The 23,230-nt window shown below is 34.2% G+C and overlaps 1 protein-coding gene across 18 annotated transcripts in view; it reads left to right on the top strand.

Moving 5' to 3' along the window:
• The window catches only part of NRXN1 (neurexin 1), an 846,948-nt gene that overhangs the window by 390,546 nt on the left and 433,172 nt on the right, over positions 1-23,230 (top strand). For all 18 annotated transcript variants that reach the window (XM_029283682.1, XM_029283681.1, XM_029283678.1 and 15 more), the window contains 3 exons: positions 7,224-7,346; positions 8,830-9,211; positions 11,204-11,394. In XM_029283682.1, the coding sequence (XP_029139515.1) occupies positions 7,224-7,346; positions 8,830-9,211; positions 11,204-11,394 (696 nt within the window). The remainder of the gene's footprint in view (positions 1-7,223; positions 7,347-8,829; positions 9,212-11,203; positions 11,395-23,230) is intronic.

Genomic DNA, 23,230 nt, shown 5'->3' with positions numbered 1-23,230 from the left:
GAAAAGGATTCCACCAGGGAAATGCCACTCATTTAAAATAATTTTAAATTATAATTATAAATAGTTTAACTATTTATTATTACAGTATTATACATAATGTATAGAAAATAATATATTTTCTATCTGGTTTTGCAGTCCATCAAAATGTATAATTTTTGTCATTGATTTATATCTTAAAAAATAGAAATTAAATTATTAATGTGACTTTTTTGAAATATTGTTAAATAGGAGCAAAATGTGAGGAAAAAACCGAAATGTTAAATGTAAGATAAATTTAAGGTAAATTATAGAATTATAGAATTTGAACAAGGTCAGAAATTTGTGACCCAAGAATTCATACTGAATGGAAATAATTCATTAACAGGATATTAAAAAACAACTTATTTTCTTTCAGATATAATATAGTGTGTGTGTGTTGTTTGTTTGTTTGTGTGTGTGTTTGTGTATTTTCTAAAGTTAAAGCAAAATCAAGCTCTTACTTTTATGGGCTAACTGAGAACCATAGCCTTGCATGCTTTTTGCTTCCATCCCAGATATAATAGAGGGGGAAATCTAGAAATACTGTAGTGGAAGACAATAAAAATCAGAATATTGTGCAAAGCATTTCAATGAGGTGCTTTCAGTCAGAGGAGCGTCCCGTGAAGTGGTTATGCATTTAGTGCATGCCAAGACAAATAGAAGTAGCTTTGAAAGCAACCTGCAAGCTTTGCAAATAAGGTGATTGCTTTAGTAATTTGAAAATAAATGTTTTGTATGCACTCCTACATATTGTAGCATACCTCTTTCAAATGCTTTGTCCAGCCCTGCTGAGTTGCATGAAGCAAAATTATACAATGAAAGCAACAAATTTCATCAACTGCAGTTGAATCTGTAGTGTTATTTCAGCATCTTATTTTTCTTCTCACACGTTTGTTTATTGGGCCATTGACATCAATGGATAAAACACAATAGGTCAATGCATTGGCCTAGGATGCATTGAGGAAAAAAAAAGAGGTAGGCTAATCTCAAATGTATAATCTTTTCCAGTTTCTTAGAGTTTTTAAAAGACCACAGGTGTAGGATAATTCCTGATAAATTAAATCACAGTTAAATTATCATCTGCCAGGAATATCTTCAGGGATGGTAAGCCACAAAAGCCAACTCCTTGTTTACATGAAAGGCAAATGTGTGAAAAAGTGGAAAGCTTTAAACATGCCAGTGCAGCTAATATCTTGACTTTTTAAGATCTCCCCTGCAAATACCATTGTGTCTGCCTTAGATCCAGAGAATAGCTTGTATGAATAAAAGGCACCCTTCACTCATATTTCTCCTTATTCCACCATTCCACTGAAGTTTCTAAATCACTAGAATAGGTAGAAACTTTATGAAAGCCCCATTGCACAGATACTCATACACTCTGAATCGCATTATTTTCTGCCATTCAGATATGGATTTTCATAATCATTTGATCCTAGCTTTCAGTAGCTTATGACTGGGCTATCTCTCTTTCTTTGGAAGGATTAGAGAGTTGTAAAAAAATAGAATAAATTTGTAAGGTAATGCTCAGGAAATTTAGAATGCTGAATTATCTGGTGATTGTAGAAAACAACTGAGCACAAGCAAGAGTAGAAGTCTCTTGAAACAATGATTCAGAAAGGTGATAGGACATGGATTAGGGCACAGTGACAGAGGCATCAATTTTAGTAGTTTGAAATAGAGATATTCATCTCTAATAAAGGCAAGCACAAGATTCAGAAAATAGTCCCCTTTGCTCCATAATGCTTTAGAAGCATTAATTTCAAACAGGTTTCTGTACCCAAATCCTGAATTTCCTTTGAGAACGTACTAGCTACAGCTGGGACTAAACAAAAAGCTGTAACAGAAGATTGATATGGTATGGGAAAACATGCCTCTAATACGTGTAGGGATGTCAAACAGAAAAAAAGCCTGAAACCTGTTCATTTTCATCCCAGTTAGCAAGAGATGCAATAATGCTCAAGTGAAATGGCCTTTTAACTAGTCAACTATTAAAACACAGCCCCTAATCCTGTTGATGGGAAATACCTTGATTCCTTAGTCCTTGGTTAAATGGCATCATATTATCTCCATGCTTCTAGCCATTGCCTGCACATTCCTTACTTCTTGGTTGTCCTAGATGTAAATTAAACTGATGCAGTATCAATTATTTTATTTACTTAATATATGTGCCATCTATCTCACTGTTGTAATGACTCTGGATGGCTTACAAAATGATAGACAGATAAATAAAACAATTAAAATTAGCAAAAACTATATAGAAATTAAAAACTAAGTGGATGGACAGCATGGGGAGGTCTTCTCTTAGCTTGTCAGCCACCTCCAACATAGAGGATCCCTATAGGGACCCCAAGCTAACCAGCAGATCAAAGTTTTAAGGCCCTTCTGGAAGTCCAAGAGGGTGGGGTTGGATCTCACCTCCAGCAGTAGAATGTCCCAAAGGACAGGAGACAGAGCAGAAAACGCATCACTCCTATTCCCCACCAGCTGAAATACCTTGACAGAGAGGATCCTTAGATGTCCTTTCTGCTGAAGCAAGAAGGGTGGGCCAATCCCTTTGTACTAGGCAACTCCTGCAGATAGAATTATCATACTATCAAGGTACTCCAGAATCTGTAGTGCTCATTTACTGTAGTGCTACCATCTGTTATCTCCTGCCGCCACCCCAGTTTGATAGAAAGAATGCAAGGGCTTTGCTGCTAGATTTCTGGTGGCATCTCACTGGAAAAGGGCTTTTAGAAAGCCAAGAAAACTGCAGATCTTCTACAACAAGTGTCAAATGCTCCCATGAGTGTAACTATTCTATTCCATTAAATATACTTAAAGTCTAGGAAAATACATTGGGAAGTTCAAATTGTTTTATTTATTAGAACAAGCTTACAATTATTGCAGAACATCCATTATAACTAGCTCATTAATCATAAAAGTATGCACTACCAGAAAATTGTACATTACAAGAAAATTATGGTAAATATCTGAATCATTGCCATGAGATATTCTTTTGGAATCCAGCAAGGGAAGTAATAAGGCTAGCAGGATGCTGGGTCTGAATTTTTATTTATTTATTTGATTGGTTAAAGGACATTCATTGTTAGATAGAAAACCACTCTTCATTAAGGAGATGTAATATGCAACCATGTCAAAAATGCTATTCCCTTGAAGAAATGGGGAAGGGAAATGTCTAAGCTTAATGAATTGCAATCTAGTGCCTACCAGATGTGAGGGATTTAAACTACTGTGTCACAAGTCCTTTTGGCCATGCAACTGGGAATTCTCAAAATTGTACCCTAACTTATTTTAAGTGTGTTAGCTTGGAGAGAGGCTACATTACTGGCCAACTGGTACTCAATTTCCATTTTAGGGTAAATTCTAGGAGAGCCATTACAGATCTGAAGTGGGTCTGTTATAACTATTTTTTGTCATTTAAGCACATAGGAAAAGCATGCATGTATCTGTGTGTGTGTCAATGTGTATGAGTGGATGGATGGATGGTCAGATAGATGGATAGATACAGAGAATATTGCGAGAAGCTGTTCATTTTTATTTTAAGTTTACCTGTTATTTATATATCCCAAAATAGCATGTATTAAATGATAAAGCTTTTATTTTTCTAAAATATATGATCTCAGCTAATACAAATTCTTTTATTTATTTATTTATTTATTTAGTTATTTGTTTATTCAATTTATATAGCTACCCATCTCACCAAACAAACAACTTCATTTATCACTCATAATTAATTGTCTTAAGAAAGTGAAAACTGCAGAAATATCTATAGTTTAATCTGTGTTCCTTCTGACATCAGAAAGCCAATGAATATAAAATATAATGAAATTTAAGAGTAAAATAATTGCTCTTAATACTATCAATACATACAAAGTTGGGTATAAACATTTTTCTAGTATTTGTACATATAACAATAACATCAACATATAACATCTTTCTAATCAGCTTATGTTTCAATTGTATTTATAGGTCATCTTATTAAATCATTATATGTCCTGTTTTCAAGATTCTTATTTAAGCCTAATTTCCCCTCAGTATTGAAACCACTCTTATCAGTCATAATTTTCTCAAAATTAATTACCTTAGAATATCCAAACTTTTCATTCAAATAGACCATCTCAATATTTTTACATTTCATATATTATAAAACTATTATAGTATTTAGATATCTTATCCCTCTTACTATATGGCCCCTTTATGTCCAAGCTTTGTCTATTATTTTGACCATGTTCAAATAAGTATTTAATCATATAGTACACCATCTAGCAATCTTACTATATCTTTATATAGCAATCTTACTACTCTTTATATCCAAACTTTATATTTTTTTAACTGTATTCAAACAGGTGTTTAGTCATATAGTATTCCATCTGATAGGTTGTATCACATCTCTTAAATCTAATTCTAATCTTTTTTTGGCCCTTTCCAAATCAGTAGGTTTAGCTTGCCAGGTTGTGCTTTTGTAGATATTTTTGGGGATAAAAAAGACAAATTAAATAAAATATTCATTTTTTATCTCCCATGCTTTAATGATTCTCCTGACAGCTCTTTAATCCATTTTATTAAATCTTCTTTTTTGTCCTCAAGTTTGTTTTGACGTCCTGGAAGATAAAACATCTTTTTTATTTCCATTGTTGTAGCAAAGGTTTGCTAATTTTCTTTTGTTTTTATTAAGTTGTAGTTCTCTTCATTTGTAGCTTCATATTTAAGTCATTTTCCTCTGATTTGTATTCTATTGTCTGATTTATTTGTTCATTCTTATCATCATGATTTGAGACAATTGTCATTTGGATCTGTCGCAGCATTGCACATATTTTCTCCTGGAACGCATTTGCTTTGTCTTGAGTCATTGTTCCTGCAAATCTCTGATGTTCCAAGCTGGGGTCTTCAGGAGGAGATGTTAGGTGTGGTTTTCTGTCACTTTTAGATAAATATACAACATCCATTTTGTCTCCCTTCTCTAAGTAGTTTTTCACCGGTACTATAGTCTCTTTAATTAGCTTTATCAAACCAGCCCATCTTAAAATCCAAACAACCAAATCTTATGTAGTTCTTATCTTAATATATGGTTTTTGTAATCCAATACATTTCCAATTATCAAAGCACCACTGAAAACAGTATTTTGTAACAGTTCTTCTTTTCAGGGGTCTTATGATTATCAGCCAGCCAAGATTTCAGTCCAAAGTGTTTAACCACCTGAAAGCTTTCAATAACTTTCCCTTTAGAAGATTAGCCAAAGGCCAAGGTTTTTCTTTCTCTGCAAACAGTTCTTAAACTTAAAAATGCAGCTTAGTGTGTTTATAATCCTAGAAGGTCAGCAGTTTCTAAACATATATATTTTCATTCTGTAGTATGCTCTGCTGTGGGGGGTTTTTTTTGGTTTTTTTTTTTTTTTTTGCTATTTCTGGGCATCTTGCCAAATTCTGAGTCAATGCAGCTATAGTTTTCTCTACTTCTCCACTAGATGTCAGTAGCTATTCATTTTCCAACTTTTAAAGCAAAGATGGGCGACAAAGAAATGTAATAAATAATATAAATAAATAAATTTAAATAAGTAAGCAAATAAATTTGAATGGATGGATGGATGGATGAATGGATGAATGAATGAATGAATGAATGAATGAATGAATATAGTTGTTAAGTGGACAGAGTCTCAGGTAAGGAGCATGGGGGCCTCAGGTGGATAGGAGAAGCCCTGGAAGGCCCAGTGCAGGCCACATGCAAGAGTTTCTGCCTCAGGGGCTGAAATTTCTGCTAGAATTTCAGCAGGGATTTTCAGCTCCTAATCAGAGCTTCCCAGGCTCTTCCACCCAGGATATCCTGTGCTCCTTACCTGAGACTCTGCCCACTTAACAACCCATGCATTCGTTTAACAACCACAATCAGGAAACAGATGTTGAGAGAAGCAATCATGTGGGTAAATTGCAACTCAACACTTTGCATAACAACTGAGATTTCTATCCTAATTGTGGTTGTAAGTCAAGAACTTATTTATACTCTCAGCCTGTATAGTAAATCTCAGCTATATATTGCAAAGTTGTAGTGCTTATTTTATTGTAATCATCTTTCCTGTGTGACTGGAAGTCAGTTTGGCAAATATTTATTTTTTGCAGGCGAGAGATACAGATACAGAAGCCTTGGTCAAACTCTGAGAAGAATACAATAATGTATTGGTGTTAGCTCCCAAATGAATCTCATCCGCATATGGCTCGAACACTTAAAAGATGTTTCAAACATTGTTTGCTTTTCCCTATCTAATGGACCTCCATCAATCTCTCAGACATTGACAAACATGGCCTTAGAAAGCTGCATATGCTCTGCAATCTTGCAGAGCATATGCATCAGAGAGTATCTGCTCTACTCTCCACAAATAGAGAGCTCAAGCGGTTGTTAAAGCAGTATTGTTCAAACACTTTCTTGTGATATATGTCTAACAATCTTAGTTCAGATATTCTGAATGTAATATACAGAATTTACTAAAATAAAGTTTAATTAATGAGTGGTCTAGTGGTTAAGGCTCGAGGCTGGAAATCAGGAGACCATGAGTTCTAGTTCTGCTTTAGGCATGAAAGTCAGCTGAGGAACTTTAGGTCAGTCATTCTCTCACAGCCCAACTCATCTCACATGGTATTGTTTTGGAGAAAATAGGCATAATTAGATAATATTCCTTGCCTTGAGTTATTTTAAAAATAATAGAAATGGGATAAAAATAAATGACTTTAGGCATACACAAAGACAATAGCATGCCAATTTCAAACACTTATTCTATTTCTGGATAATTTTCATTTTTAACTTAATTACTACTCAATTAGCTTTACTGAAAAGATGCAACTTAGGCAAATCTGTATCACTAGTAGCTACCAGCTCTGCGTTGATTGTGTCAATTTATGAAAACAGGTTTTTATTTGTGTGTGTGTGTGTATTAGTGAGAGAACATGCCTGCCTTTTGAAGTCTACCTATCGTTTGATAAGTCTTTCAAAGATGTACTATTATTTTAAAATTATTACTATTCATTTATTTATTTTGCTCCAGCAAAAGTGTCTCTCTTTTGGTTCTGTTTCTTGTTGTGTTTCTCTCCTTCTCTCTTTGTCCCCTATCTTTCTCTCTCTCTTTTTTTTTCTTTCTCTCTGTCTCTCTCTCTGAGGTTCACCTATTGAATGATGTAAAGATACCATAATAAACTGTTTGGCATACCCTACAGGCAAAGGTCCAGAGACACTTTTTGCTGGATATAACCTCAATGACAATGAATGGCACACAGTACGTGTAGTTCGAAGAGGAAAAAGTTTAAAGTTAATAGTAGATGACCAACAAGCCATGACAGGTAATAATGACTAATAACTATTTGCTTGATTTTCCTTTCAGTATGTGTTTAATGATGATTGCTCTGGTGGTGAAAATCATTTCAGTTTCCCTTACTTGTCATACGCTAGCCCTAATGGTAAGGATCCACAGAGTTTTGTGGATATAGGCAGAAAATACAACAAAGGACATTTTTAAAAAAAATCCATGTGAGGTACTGGGAGAGGACACTTCTGATAGATTGAAGCAAAGAGAAGGAAAACAGAATTAGGAAAAATGATATAAAGATAAAAATAGATATAATGATATAATAAAATTGAAGGCAGCCAAAGTTCACACATTTGTTTGAAACAATACATCCAATCTGTGACTGCATCCTGGGTAAGAATTATAGTTGAGTCAAAAAATGTGATACTCTTTCCCTATTCCAACATACTAATTTACTTTTCTCTACCATAATTATATCATCAAATCCAAGAACTGATCTAAGTGGGAAGTGCTGGCAAAACCCAGAAGAGCAGAGACTGTATTTCTCTTGCATTGTCTATTATTTTACCTCATTTCAAATCATTCAACTGACTCCAACTTTTACAATGTGCAAGAAGAGAGGCTAAGTTGAGAGCAATTAAGCCAAGTCTGGCTAAAAAGATTCCAATGATAGTATCTGCATAACTTTTTATGCAGCATTCTGGATGAAAAATCAGATTTTTTTCCCCAGAAGACATTTTGCTTGTTTGGATTTAAACAGTGTCTGATGTGGTCATAGAAATAGTTCTCTTCTTTTGTCTTGTTTCTTAATGTTACAATAACTTTCAACCATTTGTAGCTCTGTGTTTCAACATGATTTGCCTAGGCTATTGGCCCAACATATTTGCATTGGCCTAGAGTTAGGCTCATTAAAGGTCAGATAAGTGATAATTTTCCATGTGTGTGTGTGTGTGTGTGTGTGTGTGTGTGTGTGTGTGTTGTAGACCAAAATAATAATAAAAGGCACTTTCTTCAATAAATGACTCTTTTTCCAATATCCTTTTAAAGATAGATACAAATTATTCCACTCTAAACAATGGAAAAATCTTAGTTCTATTGTTTTCATATTTTGTAATTAGCAGAGCTCCTAGTGGTACAGGGTGACAAGCCTTCAAACTTAAATTTGAATGTTCAAATAGAACACTCATAAAGATTTTATTCTGTTTACTATTCATTGAGATTCCCCCATCCATTTGGTTAAATTAACATAGTTTTTCCTTGTTTTGATTGCCTTAAATTAGGATAACTTTGATGCTTGACTCATTTCACTTGTAAGTTATGCACTCAGTTTTTCTTAAATATAATAAAAGAAAAGTACTAAACAAATGGGCACTTCCAGCACATACACTTTCTATGTGAAAATACATGTGATAGAATCACATGGTTAGACCATGTTTGTGTAGGAGACTTCAGCATTTGAAATAGCCCTAGCTTTTTGGCTATAACACTAACTTCTCAAAATTGCTTTTTATTTAAAGGTCAAATGGCTGGGGATCATACAAGACTGGAATTCCATAATATAGAGACGGGAATCATAACAGAACGGCGTTACTTGTCCTCAGTCCCTTCCAACTTCATTGGTCATCTGCAAAGCCTCACTTTTAATGGCATGGCATACATTGATTTGTGTAAAAATGGGGACATTGACTACTGTGAACTAAATGCCCGCTTTGGCTTCCGGAACATCATTGCTGACCCAGTCACCTTTAAAACGAAAGCCAGCTATGTAGCTCTTGCCACATTGCAAGCATATACATCTATGCACCTGTTTTTCCAGTTCAAAACAACATCATTGGATGGGTTAATACTTTACAACAGTGGAGATGGCAATGACTTTATTGTAGTTGAATTAGTAAAAGGGTGTGTATGCAACCTGTTTCAAAGATGTTATCAGCTCAGAAAGCTTAATGAATGTTCATGTTTTTAGGCAAGATCTTGGACTCTATGACCTTTGTTCTGATACAGCAGTGTGAATTCCTGTGTCTTTAAAGCTGAGCACTGTCTATCCTTCTAAGAAATATATATTTGGATAGTGTTTTTCATACTGCAGTTTCAGATCATTTTTCTCCAGTGTAAACTTTTGGTTAATAGAGTGATTATCAAGACTTCCTATGAATACTAGTATCATTTCTAACAATGGTTGTTCCTACACGGGCTCAGGATAGCAGATGTTGATTGCAGCTGACCTCAGTGGGAATTAAAACAACATTCAAGACAACATTTAAGGAGGATTAAAATATTATTTATATATTTAAATATAAAAAGAATAGAGATGGGTCCTTCACAAGGAGGATCATGTCTATACTATAAAAGGGAAATAGAGCAGAGGGATCAACCTTTAATTGTAAGTGGACCTCTGACAAAATCTACCTGCTTGTTAAAGTGGAGCATTCCCCAGTATTATTTTGGTAAAAGCCACGTTCTAAGAAAATTAATCTGGCTTCTCACTATTCTGGATTTGAAATACATTTTAATAAAGCTAGCTTTGGATGGGAAGGGAGCTTCCAGAAAAGTGTATTCATTCATTTTCATCCCACATCATTTATTTTGTCACTTATGTAAAATATTTTCATTTTTCTTTTCCATTGAAAAAAGTAGACAAAATATGTCCTATGAGCCTCCTGTTACATCACTAGTTCCTCAGCTGGAATTTATTTGCCAGTGGCAACCGAAAATGACCTTTTTATGTTTCCAAATGTCCAGAGCTTAACATTACTCAAGGATATTTTGGAAACCAGACCGGTTCATGGCCATTCTGTACTGGAACTAGGATATAAATTTATTCTGTGAAATAATAATGATGATGATCATCATCATCACACTGGTCCTCTTGGTAGTTAAGCCTATGGCTGGAATTCCACACTGATATAACTGCTGATGGGCTTTGTCTAAAAACTAGAGCCCTATGATCTTTTTCAGATCTTCTCTCTGGAGTAATTACCTTACAAGAAAAATGTACATGTGTTGAAATCCTATGAGAAAGACGATTGGCAAAGTCTAGGATGTCCAACATTTTCTCTGCTAAGAGAGAAGTTACTTGTTTGAAAACTGACTGGACCTATTTGCTGTAAATATTTAAATATATAGTAGCTATATCTTCCGAGGGAATTATCATTCTTTGAAATGACTTGTAATTTTAATCAAGAAATGTAATTTCTCTTTTGAGAAATACAAAATTTTCACTGAGGAAATCTACAAAAATTCAATAGTTTAGATAAAGCAGTAAAGTATTGCACTATATTAAGTCTTTCTTTCTTTCTTTCTTTCTTTCTTTCTTTCTTTCTTTCTTTCTTTCTTTCTTTCTTTCTTTCCTTCCTTTTTAAAATATATTGCCAGTTTACATATTGAGACTTTTAGACAGAGCTAGTGATGAAAGAAAATAAACTCCAAAATGATTTCAATTTATTTGTATGGCTTTAATAAGGATAGGGTAAGTTTGGCAGGGAAAAATAGAATTTACAAGTCATAAAAGTTGGGGAAAAAAATCCTCTAGAGATTTCATCTGAATTAATACTGCTGTTTAATACTGTACTTGATGAATAAAAGAATTAGTGGGCTAAGGCAGGGAAAAGGAGCAGAAGTGGTTATAATTTCTTTCATCAATACCTTTAATATAAGGAAGCAATTTTGCTCAATATTCTAAGAAAAATATTCTACATTTTTTCTTTTAATTCTCTCAACATTCTTGACATAGATATTTTGATCTGTCCCAAATTAGCCTTGTTAAATGTAAGAGCAGTTAACTAAGAACTTTATAAATTGCCAAAGAATTTAAATAAAGAAAAGAAGCAACGAAGAGCTGTAATTTTCATCTACCTACTCAATTTAGCTGTTTTTCTTTTTTGTTTACAGGTATTTACATTATGTGTTTGATTTGGGAAATGGTGCAAATCTTATCAAGGGAAGTTCCAATAAACCTCTGAATGACAACCAGTGGCACAATGTAATGATATCACGGGATACCAATAATCTCCACACTGTAAAAATTGACACAAAAATCACAACACAAAGCACGGCAGGAGCAAGAAACTTGGATCTCAAAAGTAAGTGACACTGACAGAAATAATAAAAGGGCTAGAAGAACAGAGTATATCATTATATTATGATATGTTTTATATTTCTGTAACAGAAATATTGAAAGACTATATAGTATGCTGGCTTAAAATGAGTCAGAGTATTAGTTTAGCCAGCTCAGCATTGGCAACATAAACTGGTAATATTTCTCCAAGATTGTAGATGGAGGGTTTTTCTCCCCCTATTCTGGATAGGGATGCTAGTATGTGAATCTGAGGCTTCCTGCAAATCACTTCTTCTGAGAAACACTATCATATGCTTTGTTATGTACCATATTCATTTATTGGCCTATTTCTAGTGGGTTAACATTTGCATGTTTGTAAAATTTGTTGTTTCTCTAAAGGAATTAAACATTACAAGGAAAATTATTTATGCATGATTGCAAACTCTGCTTTGAAGTCCTGCCTATATTAATAGATAATATAATATAAAAATGCTCCAAGGAGATATCTACATGGATCAGCCCAAATCGGGAGAACTGATTGTTAAATAGTTGCTAAGCCTAAAATGTATTTTTTCTGTGATCTGCCAGAAAAGCTGACTTATATTGAAAAGTATTTGCATATCATAGGGGGTTCAATTTAACTTACACTGAATTGTTAACTTTAGTCAAACTTTATTATTTATTTTTAAATTTGTGGCCTCATGAACTTGTGATGAAAAAAGTCAGGCTTAATTGAAATTTTAATGATTAAAGACATCACAAAAGTTGAGAACCTCTGTCTAACAGCCATTCCTGCTGTAATACCTTATTATTAAATATTTCTCATTTTGAAGTGGTAACATAATAAATTTTGGAGAAATTTCCTTCATAATTTTGATAATACCCCTGACTGAAACAAAATGCTGCTACTAGAATTTTGCTTAGTTTCTCTACTTATATTACGTCTGAAAAGCAACATTGAATGATATTGAGCCCAGTCCAAAATGCTAATTAAAATGATCTAGGGCCCAAATATGTGAAGATATTCCTCTCCTCTCATATGTTGAAGACTTTCTCTGTTCCATTCATGAGGAAAAAAAATGCTAGCCCTTCTTGTAATTTTATTTGTAATGTCCTTTCAAAGGAAGTATGCTAAAGTGTCAGTCCTGTGTTTTGGAGATAGCATATTAAAATCATATTTGTCCAAGGGGTATTTTTAAAACTCTTTCAAAAACTTTTAAAAAGTAATTGTACTTTCAATACTTAAAGCTTCCTAATTTCTGTTTCTTCTCACATGCTTAACTGAGCCAGGATATAGGGATATAACATGTTAGTAAAAGCACTGAAGGAATTAATTGGCCCACATAATTTATGTCCATGTGGGTACATTTACAGATATTTCATTTTTAATTACCATTCATTCAGTGACTATTCAAAGTTACATCATTGAATGAGGAGACTTGAGGCCAGTCCTCAAAACTGCAACCATTGCAATGTCCCCATAATCACATGATCATTATTTCTATGCTTGGCAACCAGCTTCCAATAATGATGGTCACATAATCCCATAATGACATGATTGTCATTTGCTACCATCACTGTCAACTTCCAACAAGTAAAATCAATGGGGAAGCCAGTAGGAGGTGGCAAATGGAGATCCTATGACATCATACCTAACAACTTCAACCAGAACTGCTGGAACTGCCATCATAAGTCAATGTGGCCAGGTGACACCACACCTATTGACTGCATCACTTAGCAATGGAGTATGCAATGCCAATTACTGTTGTTAACTAAGGACAGTCCCAGCAGGTTATAGTGAAATATTGAGTTGATTCTAACCAATCAGCCTTGTTGTGAAAATACCTAAAGTCAATCAACTAACTCATTGTGCAGATTCAGTTCTTCAATTTCAATGGCAAAATAGAGGTTTTCTTACTGAGCCTTGATAGAAAGAACATGCTTCCCAAATGGTAACAATAATCAGTGCATTGCTATATCTGCTGTCCTAGTTAATGGAGAAGGGATTAGTGATTAATGAAGTTTTCAAGTACAGAACATGGATTAAGGTAGTACCAGGACTTCCTAGAAAAAATGGAGGATAGATTTCAAGTGATTCTTTGTATCAGGACTTGTGATCACATGCTACTGGAATTACCAGTAAAGATATCTGAATGGGGGACTGGGTTAAGTATGGGGACAGAGTCAATCTATTTAGATGTGATAAAGATGAGGTGGATGAATTTTTCATGTAGAACAATTTGTCTAGCAAATAATTTGCTGAAATATATTAAAAATGGATGGTTCAGATTCTTTCTTGTGGAATATGCGGTAATTATATAGAAAATAAAAATAACTAGGAAAAGAAATAGCCAGCCTAAAGGGTTGCAGATAGATGCTAGGCTTCTTTGCTTGCTCAGAAGTAAAGTTTTAGATTCAAATCCAAATTGCCATATATCTCCAATAATTAATATAATCTTGAATTTAAATCTATTCAACTGAACCCACAATAAAATATTGCTGTATGGGGAATTCCTACCTAAGTTTTATGCACCTACTCCATTGCCCTATTACCAAAATTATCTAAGTAAAGCAGGGTTTTTTTCAAATAAAATTTTCAGCAGATTAGATCAGAAGAGGCTTGAGAGCAATATGCAGTCTACAATATAATATTATTAGTATTATTATTGTATTATTATTATTATTATTATTATTATTATTATTATTTCAACCTTCCCTGGAACCTCCAGTAGATCAGGTTAGGGGACGAGTCCGTCCTTTGGGATATGGTAAAGTCTGTTTACCGACAGGTCAGAGAAGAATTTTTGAAGGTCACAACCTCGTAAGTGGTGAAGACCTCCGTCCAACAAGGTGACCAATTAACAAGATTAACAATTGTTCAAAACAATGTCCTTGGCATCCACTGGCTGCTAAACAACACCCATGTAGTCTTCTAATTAGGTCTGCATTCTGAATTACTTCTGCTTTTATACAGCTAAGGCTGTAAAAATAAATAAATAAATGATTATTTGCCATCCATGATCCAGCATCTATCTTCCCCTGATTTTTCTGCTTTCGCCTTTGCAGAGATGATCCAGGATATCTTATATCATAAGCAAATGGCTCAACACTCTTGAAAAGGAAGGTGCAAAATATCTAAAAAATAGCCAATTATTTTGGCACATAAGAAACAAAGTCACCCAAAACACTTTCCAATAACAGCAACAACTGATTGGCTGTTTTCAGCCCTTACAGGATGCATAATATTCAAAGTCTGCTGCCTGGAACAACCACTTCACTGTCTAATGGAAGTGCCTGCTCTGTCCTCCAGTAGTCAGTAAAAATTCCATACCTATTGCACATGCTTATTGTACTTTAGAATCATAGAACACCCTTTCCAAACACTAATTGGTTGCTATGTCCAAGCAACACCTACTGCTGTTTTTCTAACCAATGGGAAAGGGTGCAATGTTTCAGAACTTTCTTAATGCAAAGACTCATGGACATTAGCTACTTTATAGAGACCGTTGCTACGACTCCTGTATTCTCAAAGTAGTGACTTTTGACAAGTTTGATTACATCATGCCAGAATAACCAACAAACAGGTTTTATTGTAATAGTGACTGATTATGGATTCAACAAACAGTATTATGAAACTAGAATTGTTAATATACAATTAACAAAATAACATGCATAGGCTTATTTTGTGAATTNAATTATAATATGAGAAGCCTCAACTCTAAATCATAAATATCTGCACTTTCTCTTGAAACCACCAAAATATTCACAAGTATCTGAGCAACACAGGAATCCCCATGGAGATCTGGATCTCCATTCATTTTCAAACAAACAGCATTTAATGGAACGAAAGGAAAGAGTACTGTCTATAAAAAAATATTTGGTTGAATTATACTCTTTCAGAGAAGTATATCTGTTACTTTTTATCTCCTCATTGTCGAAATCTTGACCAGGTTCCCACTTTTATGTTTGGAAAAATCACTTAAAAAAAAAAGAATGCTGTTTTTCTCCTAGAAAATGTCCTGTCCTATCAGCCTGGCAAGGAAAGATTAGTTTAGGACAACTTGAAGAATATCTGCTATCACCATTTCCTTTTGGCCAGCTGCAACATAAAGGTTTAATGCAATTGCCATAACATGAAAGATTCAGTGAAAATATAGAAGGTAACAATAAAGTTTACTGAATGTAGGGAGATATCTTAGTTAATGTGTTTATTTATTGTCTCCTCAGTTCTTATGTCAGATTTTTTTCCTCCTGCATCTGCTCTTAAAGATATTTTGAATTGTACATGGCATATATGCTTCCTGGGACATTTGCCACAGAAAGTATACATTTCATTAATCTTCTATATCTTCTATATCACAAGACTGATAATGTTAGTAGAATTGGTCCCTTGATACATAATTACAGTTTTCAGTATCACAGCTGTGTTGATGAAACACACATCTATAGAGGAAAGTGTATGGTCAACAATGACAGAAATGTCTCATTAGCATTTCATTTTGGAAGTTGTCTAACTGCATTACTGAATATGGATAAGATGGAGATTGTCATGTTTCAGCCAATTGCCTTCCTCTTTTCTTTTGTGTTTCTCCATTTTTCTCAGGGCTTCCAGTTTCTTCTGCTCTTAGTTTCTAAGTTTTGATCGTGCTCATTTATTGATCTTGAAATGAGATTCCCAGTTTTTTCTTGCTAAATATTCATAGGATTGGAAGCAGGGAATGATAGAAAGGGTCTCAGTTTTATTGATGTTTGCTTTGATTGTTTTTAGATTTGGATCATTGCAATAGTCTCCTGATATGTTTCATGTTTAGATAATCTCAGTAGCCTCCTAATGGATATACAGTATACAGGATTTACAGTATCATAGGGCATCCCTTGGAGTTTGCATTGTTATGGTTCTAAATATTGATTTAAATACTTTATTGTTAAATTATGAACTAGTTTTACTGAATGGGATTCCGCAATTATTATACTGGTGAAGACATCATAACTGTGTCAAAAAAATAATCCACCTGAGCCCACTGGCTTTCTGCACAGTGTGTCATCTGTGGAATTTTTAATTACCTAAGCAATTTGGTGTCAGACCTTCAAGGTATTGCAAGTCAGGAAACAGAAACAAGAACTAATTTATTGTTACAGGATATAATAGCATAATCTTGAAAACCTGACAGAGTTTTTCTCCCCCCTCTTGTACCAAAGAGAATCAAGGCAGGACAATTTTGAGTTTCCTTTTCACTAGTTCTTCTTTTTCAGGGATAAGCTGATGTTTACATAATTGATCATGCATTCCTCCTGAAGCTTATCTATGTAATTTTCTACACCTGGCTATGAATGAAGTATCATAGAAATGGGTTGCTGTTTAAGTAGAAAAGTATTTAAACTAATGTTATAAAAAGTACATGATAATGAATTGCCTTATCGGTGAGATGGGTGGCATATAAATTTAATAAATAAAATAAAATAAATAGTTGAATTTTTCTTATAAAAAGAGAAAGAGGAATGATAATGGATCCATTCTCTCTACTCTACTAATATTTATTGAAGCTGAAACATGATACTGGTTAGGGAGGTTTCCCTGAGCAGAAGCCTAACAAGAAATTGCCTTTATTTGTTTGATTATTACTCAGATTTAACTAATACTAATTTGACTAAAAAACTGCCTTTGCAATTCCTTGAAAAAAAAATTCCCTGTGAAAGAGGTTTCTGTTTTCCTATCTTATACTCAGGACACTTGAAAATTTGAATCTCCCTTGGTGTGATTCAGAATTAGTTTAATGGTTAGAAATAATTGAGGATGCTACTTCTGATAATCTTGCCTTTACACATCTTACTATCACTTTGAAACTTCCCCGACTGCCCATACTTTCTAATAAAAAAGGTACCAAGAGAGGAGTTTCCTTTAGAAGTCTGCCCATGGCAACTGAAGTATGAGAAAATAAGACAGCTGCATATAAACAATGGAGTAATTATTGCACAATGTTACCCTATAATTAAGTGTAAAAATAACAGACTTGGTCTACCCAAATATCACCAAACCTGTCTTCATCTTGGAAAAAAACATTTAAAAGTCTTTTAAGCATCTTCAAATTGAATAACAATTAGGAAAAAATGCAGGATAATTTTTCAGTGCCTCTTCAACATATGTTTATATTCCTAGCCTTTAAATTGACTATTTCTGCTATTGAGGAACCCTGAAATAACCATTTTTCACCTCTGCTCTTTCACCTTTACATATCTGGGATGTACTTTTATATTGTGTCCTTTGCCTGTATTATGTTGCATACAACCTTCTATCTATTTGTTCAATATTTGCAGTACTTTTCATGACATGCGAGTGTTCAACTAATTTGAGGATTTCTAGAATGAATGGCTGATAGTTTTAAAAAAGTGTTAGAAATTGGTGAGGGGGGTTAAGAAAGAAACATAAAACATTTGAATCATACTTAATTCTGCAAAGATGTAGGATGCCTCATCATACCCCACTCTGAGTATTGCTTTGAAAACTGTCTAAATAAAATCATGAACAGTGTTCCCCTCCTGACAAAAATTCAGTTAGCTAAACTAAAGCCAGGTTTCTGTTTATTATCCGCCATTACTCCAGCTTTAAAACTACCATGCTTAATAAAAGCACTAGAGGGCACCATTATGTCACATAATATAATTCCTGGTTCAATCTCAGACCTGAAAGAGATTCTAACTGCGGTTCAACTAGGCTGAGTTATTTAGCTATTTTCTATGTTCTTCGCATTCTAAATTCCATAAAACATCCTGTGCAAAATTAAATTCTTTCCCACAGAGTTTCTAACCTTAAGTCTTCAAATGGCAAAACTAAAAAATAAGTCTATAAAGATATTAAATCAGGGACTGGAATAATAAATACTTGCAGCAGTCATCCTCTTCCTTGAGTGGCCATAATAGAGTTAGAGCTAGGGGGTAAAGTGATTTTATTCTGTGTGATGTCCAAAGTGATGGTCTTTACATGAGCAATAATTCTTTCACTATAAGAAATCTAGAAAACTCTGTGATGAGTCAGAAAACTTTCCATTTTCCCGTTTAATACCTATTTTATTATTATTATTATTATTATTATTGTCATCCTCGTGTGAAATTACCGTTTAACTTCTTTATTTTTTATTGAACAAATACATAACTATAAAATAATAAAATACAACACAATATTAAGCCCTTTAAAAAAGATTTATTCAAAAGACCCTTTGCATTTCATTCTATCTGTATGGTCACTTGTAAAGCCAGAAGAAACCTGAAATTAGAGAAGGAAAAAAGATGAACTGATTCTGTCTAGGGCAGAATGCTTCAGATGCCCATGAAATTTGGGATCTTCTTCCAAGTGAATAAAAAGCAGCTAACCCTTGGGGTTGTGGGGTGAGAAGTCTCCTTACTCAAGGGAAATCTCTGCAGAGAAACATTGGAAAGTTTTTTGATGTAAATCATAAGAGATCAGGTGTCTAGAGAAATCCACAGCCCTCCAATGAATGGAGAATCCTGTGGAGTTAGCATTGTATATTTCCCCCTTTGTTTTCAGTGGTAGGAAAATAATTCAGGGAAGTGGGGAGGGAGGGAAACAGAAATACAAAATTTATTTCTTCTATTCAGAGGTTGTATAGTTGGAACATTCCTTGGTAAATAGTAGGATTGCTGTGCCTATGCCCCAAACCCACACATTGTACACATATCCTGTATTGCTCTGTTTTACACAGGAATTTTACTGCCCACAGCAGACTCAAACAATTGCTCATTGCTTTACAATGATTAGAATAAGTTCTCCAAAGCTAAACCAGGAATCTTTCTCAGTCCACTTTGAATGTTCAAAGTGGACTGAGAAAGATTCCTGGTTTAGCTTTGGAGATATACTAGTTACTCATGTATTCATCTCTTTTTCCATTCCATAAAGAATAATTTAAAAGCTGTCTTGAGATGTGGCTTTTTTTTTTTTAGTTCTCAGGACATCTCCAATAACTGAGAAGATATTGAATAGGATGTATGCAGGATTAACAAATGATTAACTCCTACTTATCCATCAGTTCATCTGACCATAATAATAAAATATGATAAAAGAATAAAAGGTTATATTAGGGTTTGATGGTTTTGTGTAAGAGCAAATATGGAAAAAGAGATGAATACATGAGTAACTAGTATATCAGGCAGGAAGAGAGACCTGAAGGGAGAAGTGGATGTCTGAAACGTATGTCAACAAAATTAACAATACAAGTAGAAGATATTATAAACACATATGCCCAATATCCCCCACAATCTTCCTTAATATTATATATTGTTCATATGCATGTGAGCCTCAGGGTTGCACCCTCCCAGCCAGATGGAGGATATTAGAAATGTTTACATCTATTTTCAGCTAACTGGAAATAGAAAACAAATGGGAAGTGCATGAGCCTAAGGCTTATCTAGCAATGCTAAACCATAATTTAGTATTACAAGTGCATGCAACCAATTTAATTGTGTCACTGCAAATTGTTAGTAATATAAAGAAATAAATCTGTGGAGATTTTTCCTTTAAACTCTTTCAGTACTGAACATTTCAAACATAAATCAGTTGTATTTCCACATACTTTATATAAAAATATATAGATGTACAAGATTTATATGATATCTTGACTGGATTGCCTGCATAATATAAGTTTTTTTATTTATTTATGTTGCATGATCTGTAAGGTAAAGTTGATGGTTTAGTCATGCGTCTAGCTAATTGTTTAAATTGTACATTATTTAATAAAGCATGATTATTGATCTCATGCAAAAAGTGGTAGGTACATCAGTAATACTTGTATTCTTATTTATCCAGACACTCAGCAGAGAAAGCAAATCTAGCTTTATAACTGTTTATTTTTTGAACTACATAGCCATATGAAAACATATACATATATTCATATGGCTTGATAGACTTGAACATTGGGTACTATTTAACAAAATGAAATTCAATGGTGAAAAAAGTAAGGTTCTACATTTAGGCAAGAAAAATCAAATGCACAGGTATAGTATAGGTGGTACCTTGCTCAAGAGTAGTAATTGTGAGAGGGATCTTGAAGTCCTAGTAAACAATCACTTAAATATGAGCCAGCAGTGTGCTGCAGCTACCAAAAAAGCCAACACAGTTCTAGGCTGCATTAACAGAAGGATAGAATCAAGATCACATGAAGTGTTAATACCACTTTAGAATGCCTTGGTAAGGCCACACTTGGAATATTGCATCCAGTTTTGTTCACCATGATGTAAAAAAGATGTTGAGATTCTAGAAAGAGTACAGAGAAGAGCAACAAAGATGATCAGAGGACTGGACGCTAAAACATATAAAGAATGGTTGCTAGAATTGGATATGTCTAATTTAATGAAGAGAAGGACTAGGGGTGACATGATAGCAGTGTTCCAATATCTCAGGGGTTGCCACAAAGAAGAGGGAGTCAAGCTATTCTCCAAAGCATCTGAAGGCAGGATAAGAAGCAATGGATGGAAACAAATCAAGGAGGAAGCAACCTAGAGCTAAGGAGAAATTTCCTGACAGTTAGAACAATTAATCAGTGGAACAACCTGCCTCCTGAAATTGTGAATGCTCTAATAATGGAATTTTTTAAGAAGAGACTGAACAACCATTTGTCTGAAATGGTATAGGGCTTCTTACATGAGCAGAGAGTTGTACAATAAGACCTCCAAGGTCCCTCCCAACTGTATTATTATTATTATTGATCATTGCACAGTCAGCTAGATGTTCAGACTGGATTTGGCATTTTTGTCTACCTATCGAGTCCTTCTCAAGAACCTGGGATAGGCAGATGTGGATGTTTGATGGTATTACAGATATCGTCGCAGGATAGTAAGGCCGCCTTTTGCAATTGACTAATGGCGAATTTGTCAATGCCAATGGTGTTCAAGTGGTGCTCTAGTTATTTTGGGATTGCACCCAAGGTGCCTATTACTATTGGTACTACCCTTGCTTGCTTTTGCCACAGTTTTTCTATTTCTATTTGTAGGTCTTTGTATTTTGTTATCTTCTCCAGTTCTTTTTCGTCTATTCTGCTGTCTCCAGGCACTGCCACATCCACTATCCAGACTTTTTTTTCTTTCTTATCGACAATTGTTAAGTCCAGGGTGTTATGTTGCAGGTGCTTGTCTGTTTGAATTTTGAAGTCCCAGAGCAGTTTAATTTTATCATTTTCTATGACTTTCTCTATTTTATGATCCCACCAGTTCTTGCTTAACAGGCAAATGATATTTCTTGCAGATCTTCCAATGCATCATTGTTGCTACTTTGTCATGCCGCTGCTTGTAGTCAGTCTGTGCGATCTTCTTGCAGCAGCTTACCAGGTGGTCCACTGTTTCTTCAGCTTCTTTCAATAGGCGGCACTTACTGTCTTTTCCTGTCTTCTCAATTTTGACTTTGTATGCATTTGTCCTTAAGGCTTGGTCTTGTGCAGCCAGAATTAGTCCCTCTGTCTTTTTCTTCAATTTTCCTGCTCTTAGCCATTGCCAGGTCTTGTTATTATCTGCTTTCCCAGCTATTTTTTTTAATGTACTGGCCATGTAGTGCTTTGTCTTCCCATGCCTCTATTCTGTTCTTAATTTGTCTTTCTTGTAGGCAGTTTGGTCTCTCCAGTATTATTATTATTACTATTATTATTATTATTATTATTATTATTATTATTATTATTAATATTATTATTACACTACTACTAGTACTGTTGTTGTTGTTGTTGTTATTATTATTATTATTATTATTATTATTATTATTATTATTATTAACATCCTTACCCATCTCAGAGTCTAACAAGCCCAATTTGATTTGAATTCCAGAAAAACTGAAGCAGGAAAATCACTGGGTGTGATAATCTATTCTTATTTACTTCAAATTGCTACTATTCCCTCCCAGTTTAATGGCAATCAACAATGCTTGGTATGCTGATGCCAAGCATCAATGTTTGCTAGTACTGTTCCATTTGAATGTCATTACCTCATCCTGTTCACATGAGATCTGTGACTTTGAGACTTTCCTCTATGGTCTGTTTTGAGTGGGCACTATGCACTCTATATTGTCATCTTTCATACATCTTTCATGTTGTCACCAAATACTTGGTACAAAGGAACCAGGCAGTTAAAAATAAAAAAAAAGAATTACATAGTAACACTAGTAACAATGTAGTCATAATGAGTTGATATGGTGGGTAAGTCCAGTCAGCTTAAAAATGTGAAGCACTTTAAGACATTATTCTGGTAGCTGGATCTGCTAGTGATTCGATTTGAAAAGTGTGATGCTCAGATGAAGGTTGCTGAGGATTTATATTCTTCAGTTAATAGGTCTTTACAAGCTCATTGCATTCTGCTCAGCTGTTCCTTGCCATGATTGCCAGTTCTAATGAAAGAGCAAATGGTATTCTGCTTTCTTTTTATGCCCCACAAGAGAATGAGCTGAATTTTTACAAGCCCAAATGATTTACTAAAGGAGCTTTCTCCTTCAACAGGTTGAAACTGAAATTTAATCACAAATTATTTAAAAAATTCTGTTATATTAGTTGCTATTGTTTTATGTAAGAAACATCTTATTAATTTTTATTACTGTGGGGTTTTTTGCTCTTACAAGGTCAATGTAGAATGCTTCTCATATATTCAAGCAGCAAAAGTCTAATTCCAAACAAGAAAGGAACATTTAACTGCCAGTGCTACATCAGATTAACAAACAGCCATAACTGTTGTCTGAAATCATCATGCCTAAGTAAATTTCAGCAATTTAACCATGAATTGATTAAAACACCATGTAGTATTAGCCTTCTCTTGCAGAGGTAGAATTCCAATTATTACCCTTAAGAAGTGAGACATCAGTCTCTAGATTTCTTCTA

The sequence above is a fragment of the Protobothrops mucrosquamatus genome, unplaced genomic scaffold (assembly GCF_001527695.2).
Source record: "Protobothrops mucrosquamatus isolate PMUCROS unplaced genomic scaffold, P.Mucros_1.0 scaffold181, whole genome shotgun sequence".
NCBI classification, from domain to species: domain Eukaryota; kingdom Metazoa; phylum Chordata; class Lepidosauria; order Squamata; family Viperidae; genus Protobothrops; species Protobothrops mucrosquamatus.
This window is presented reverse-complemented; position numbering and strand designations above follow the sequence as displayed.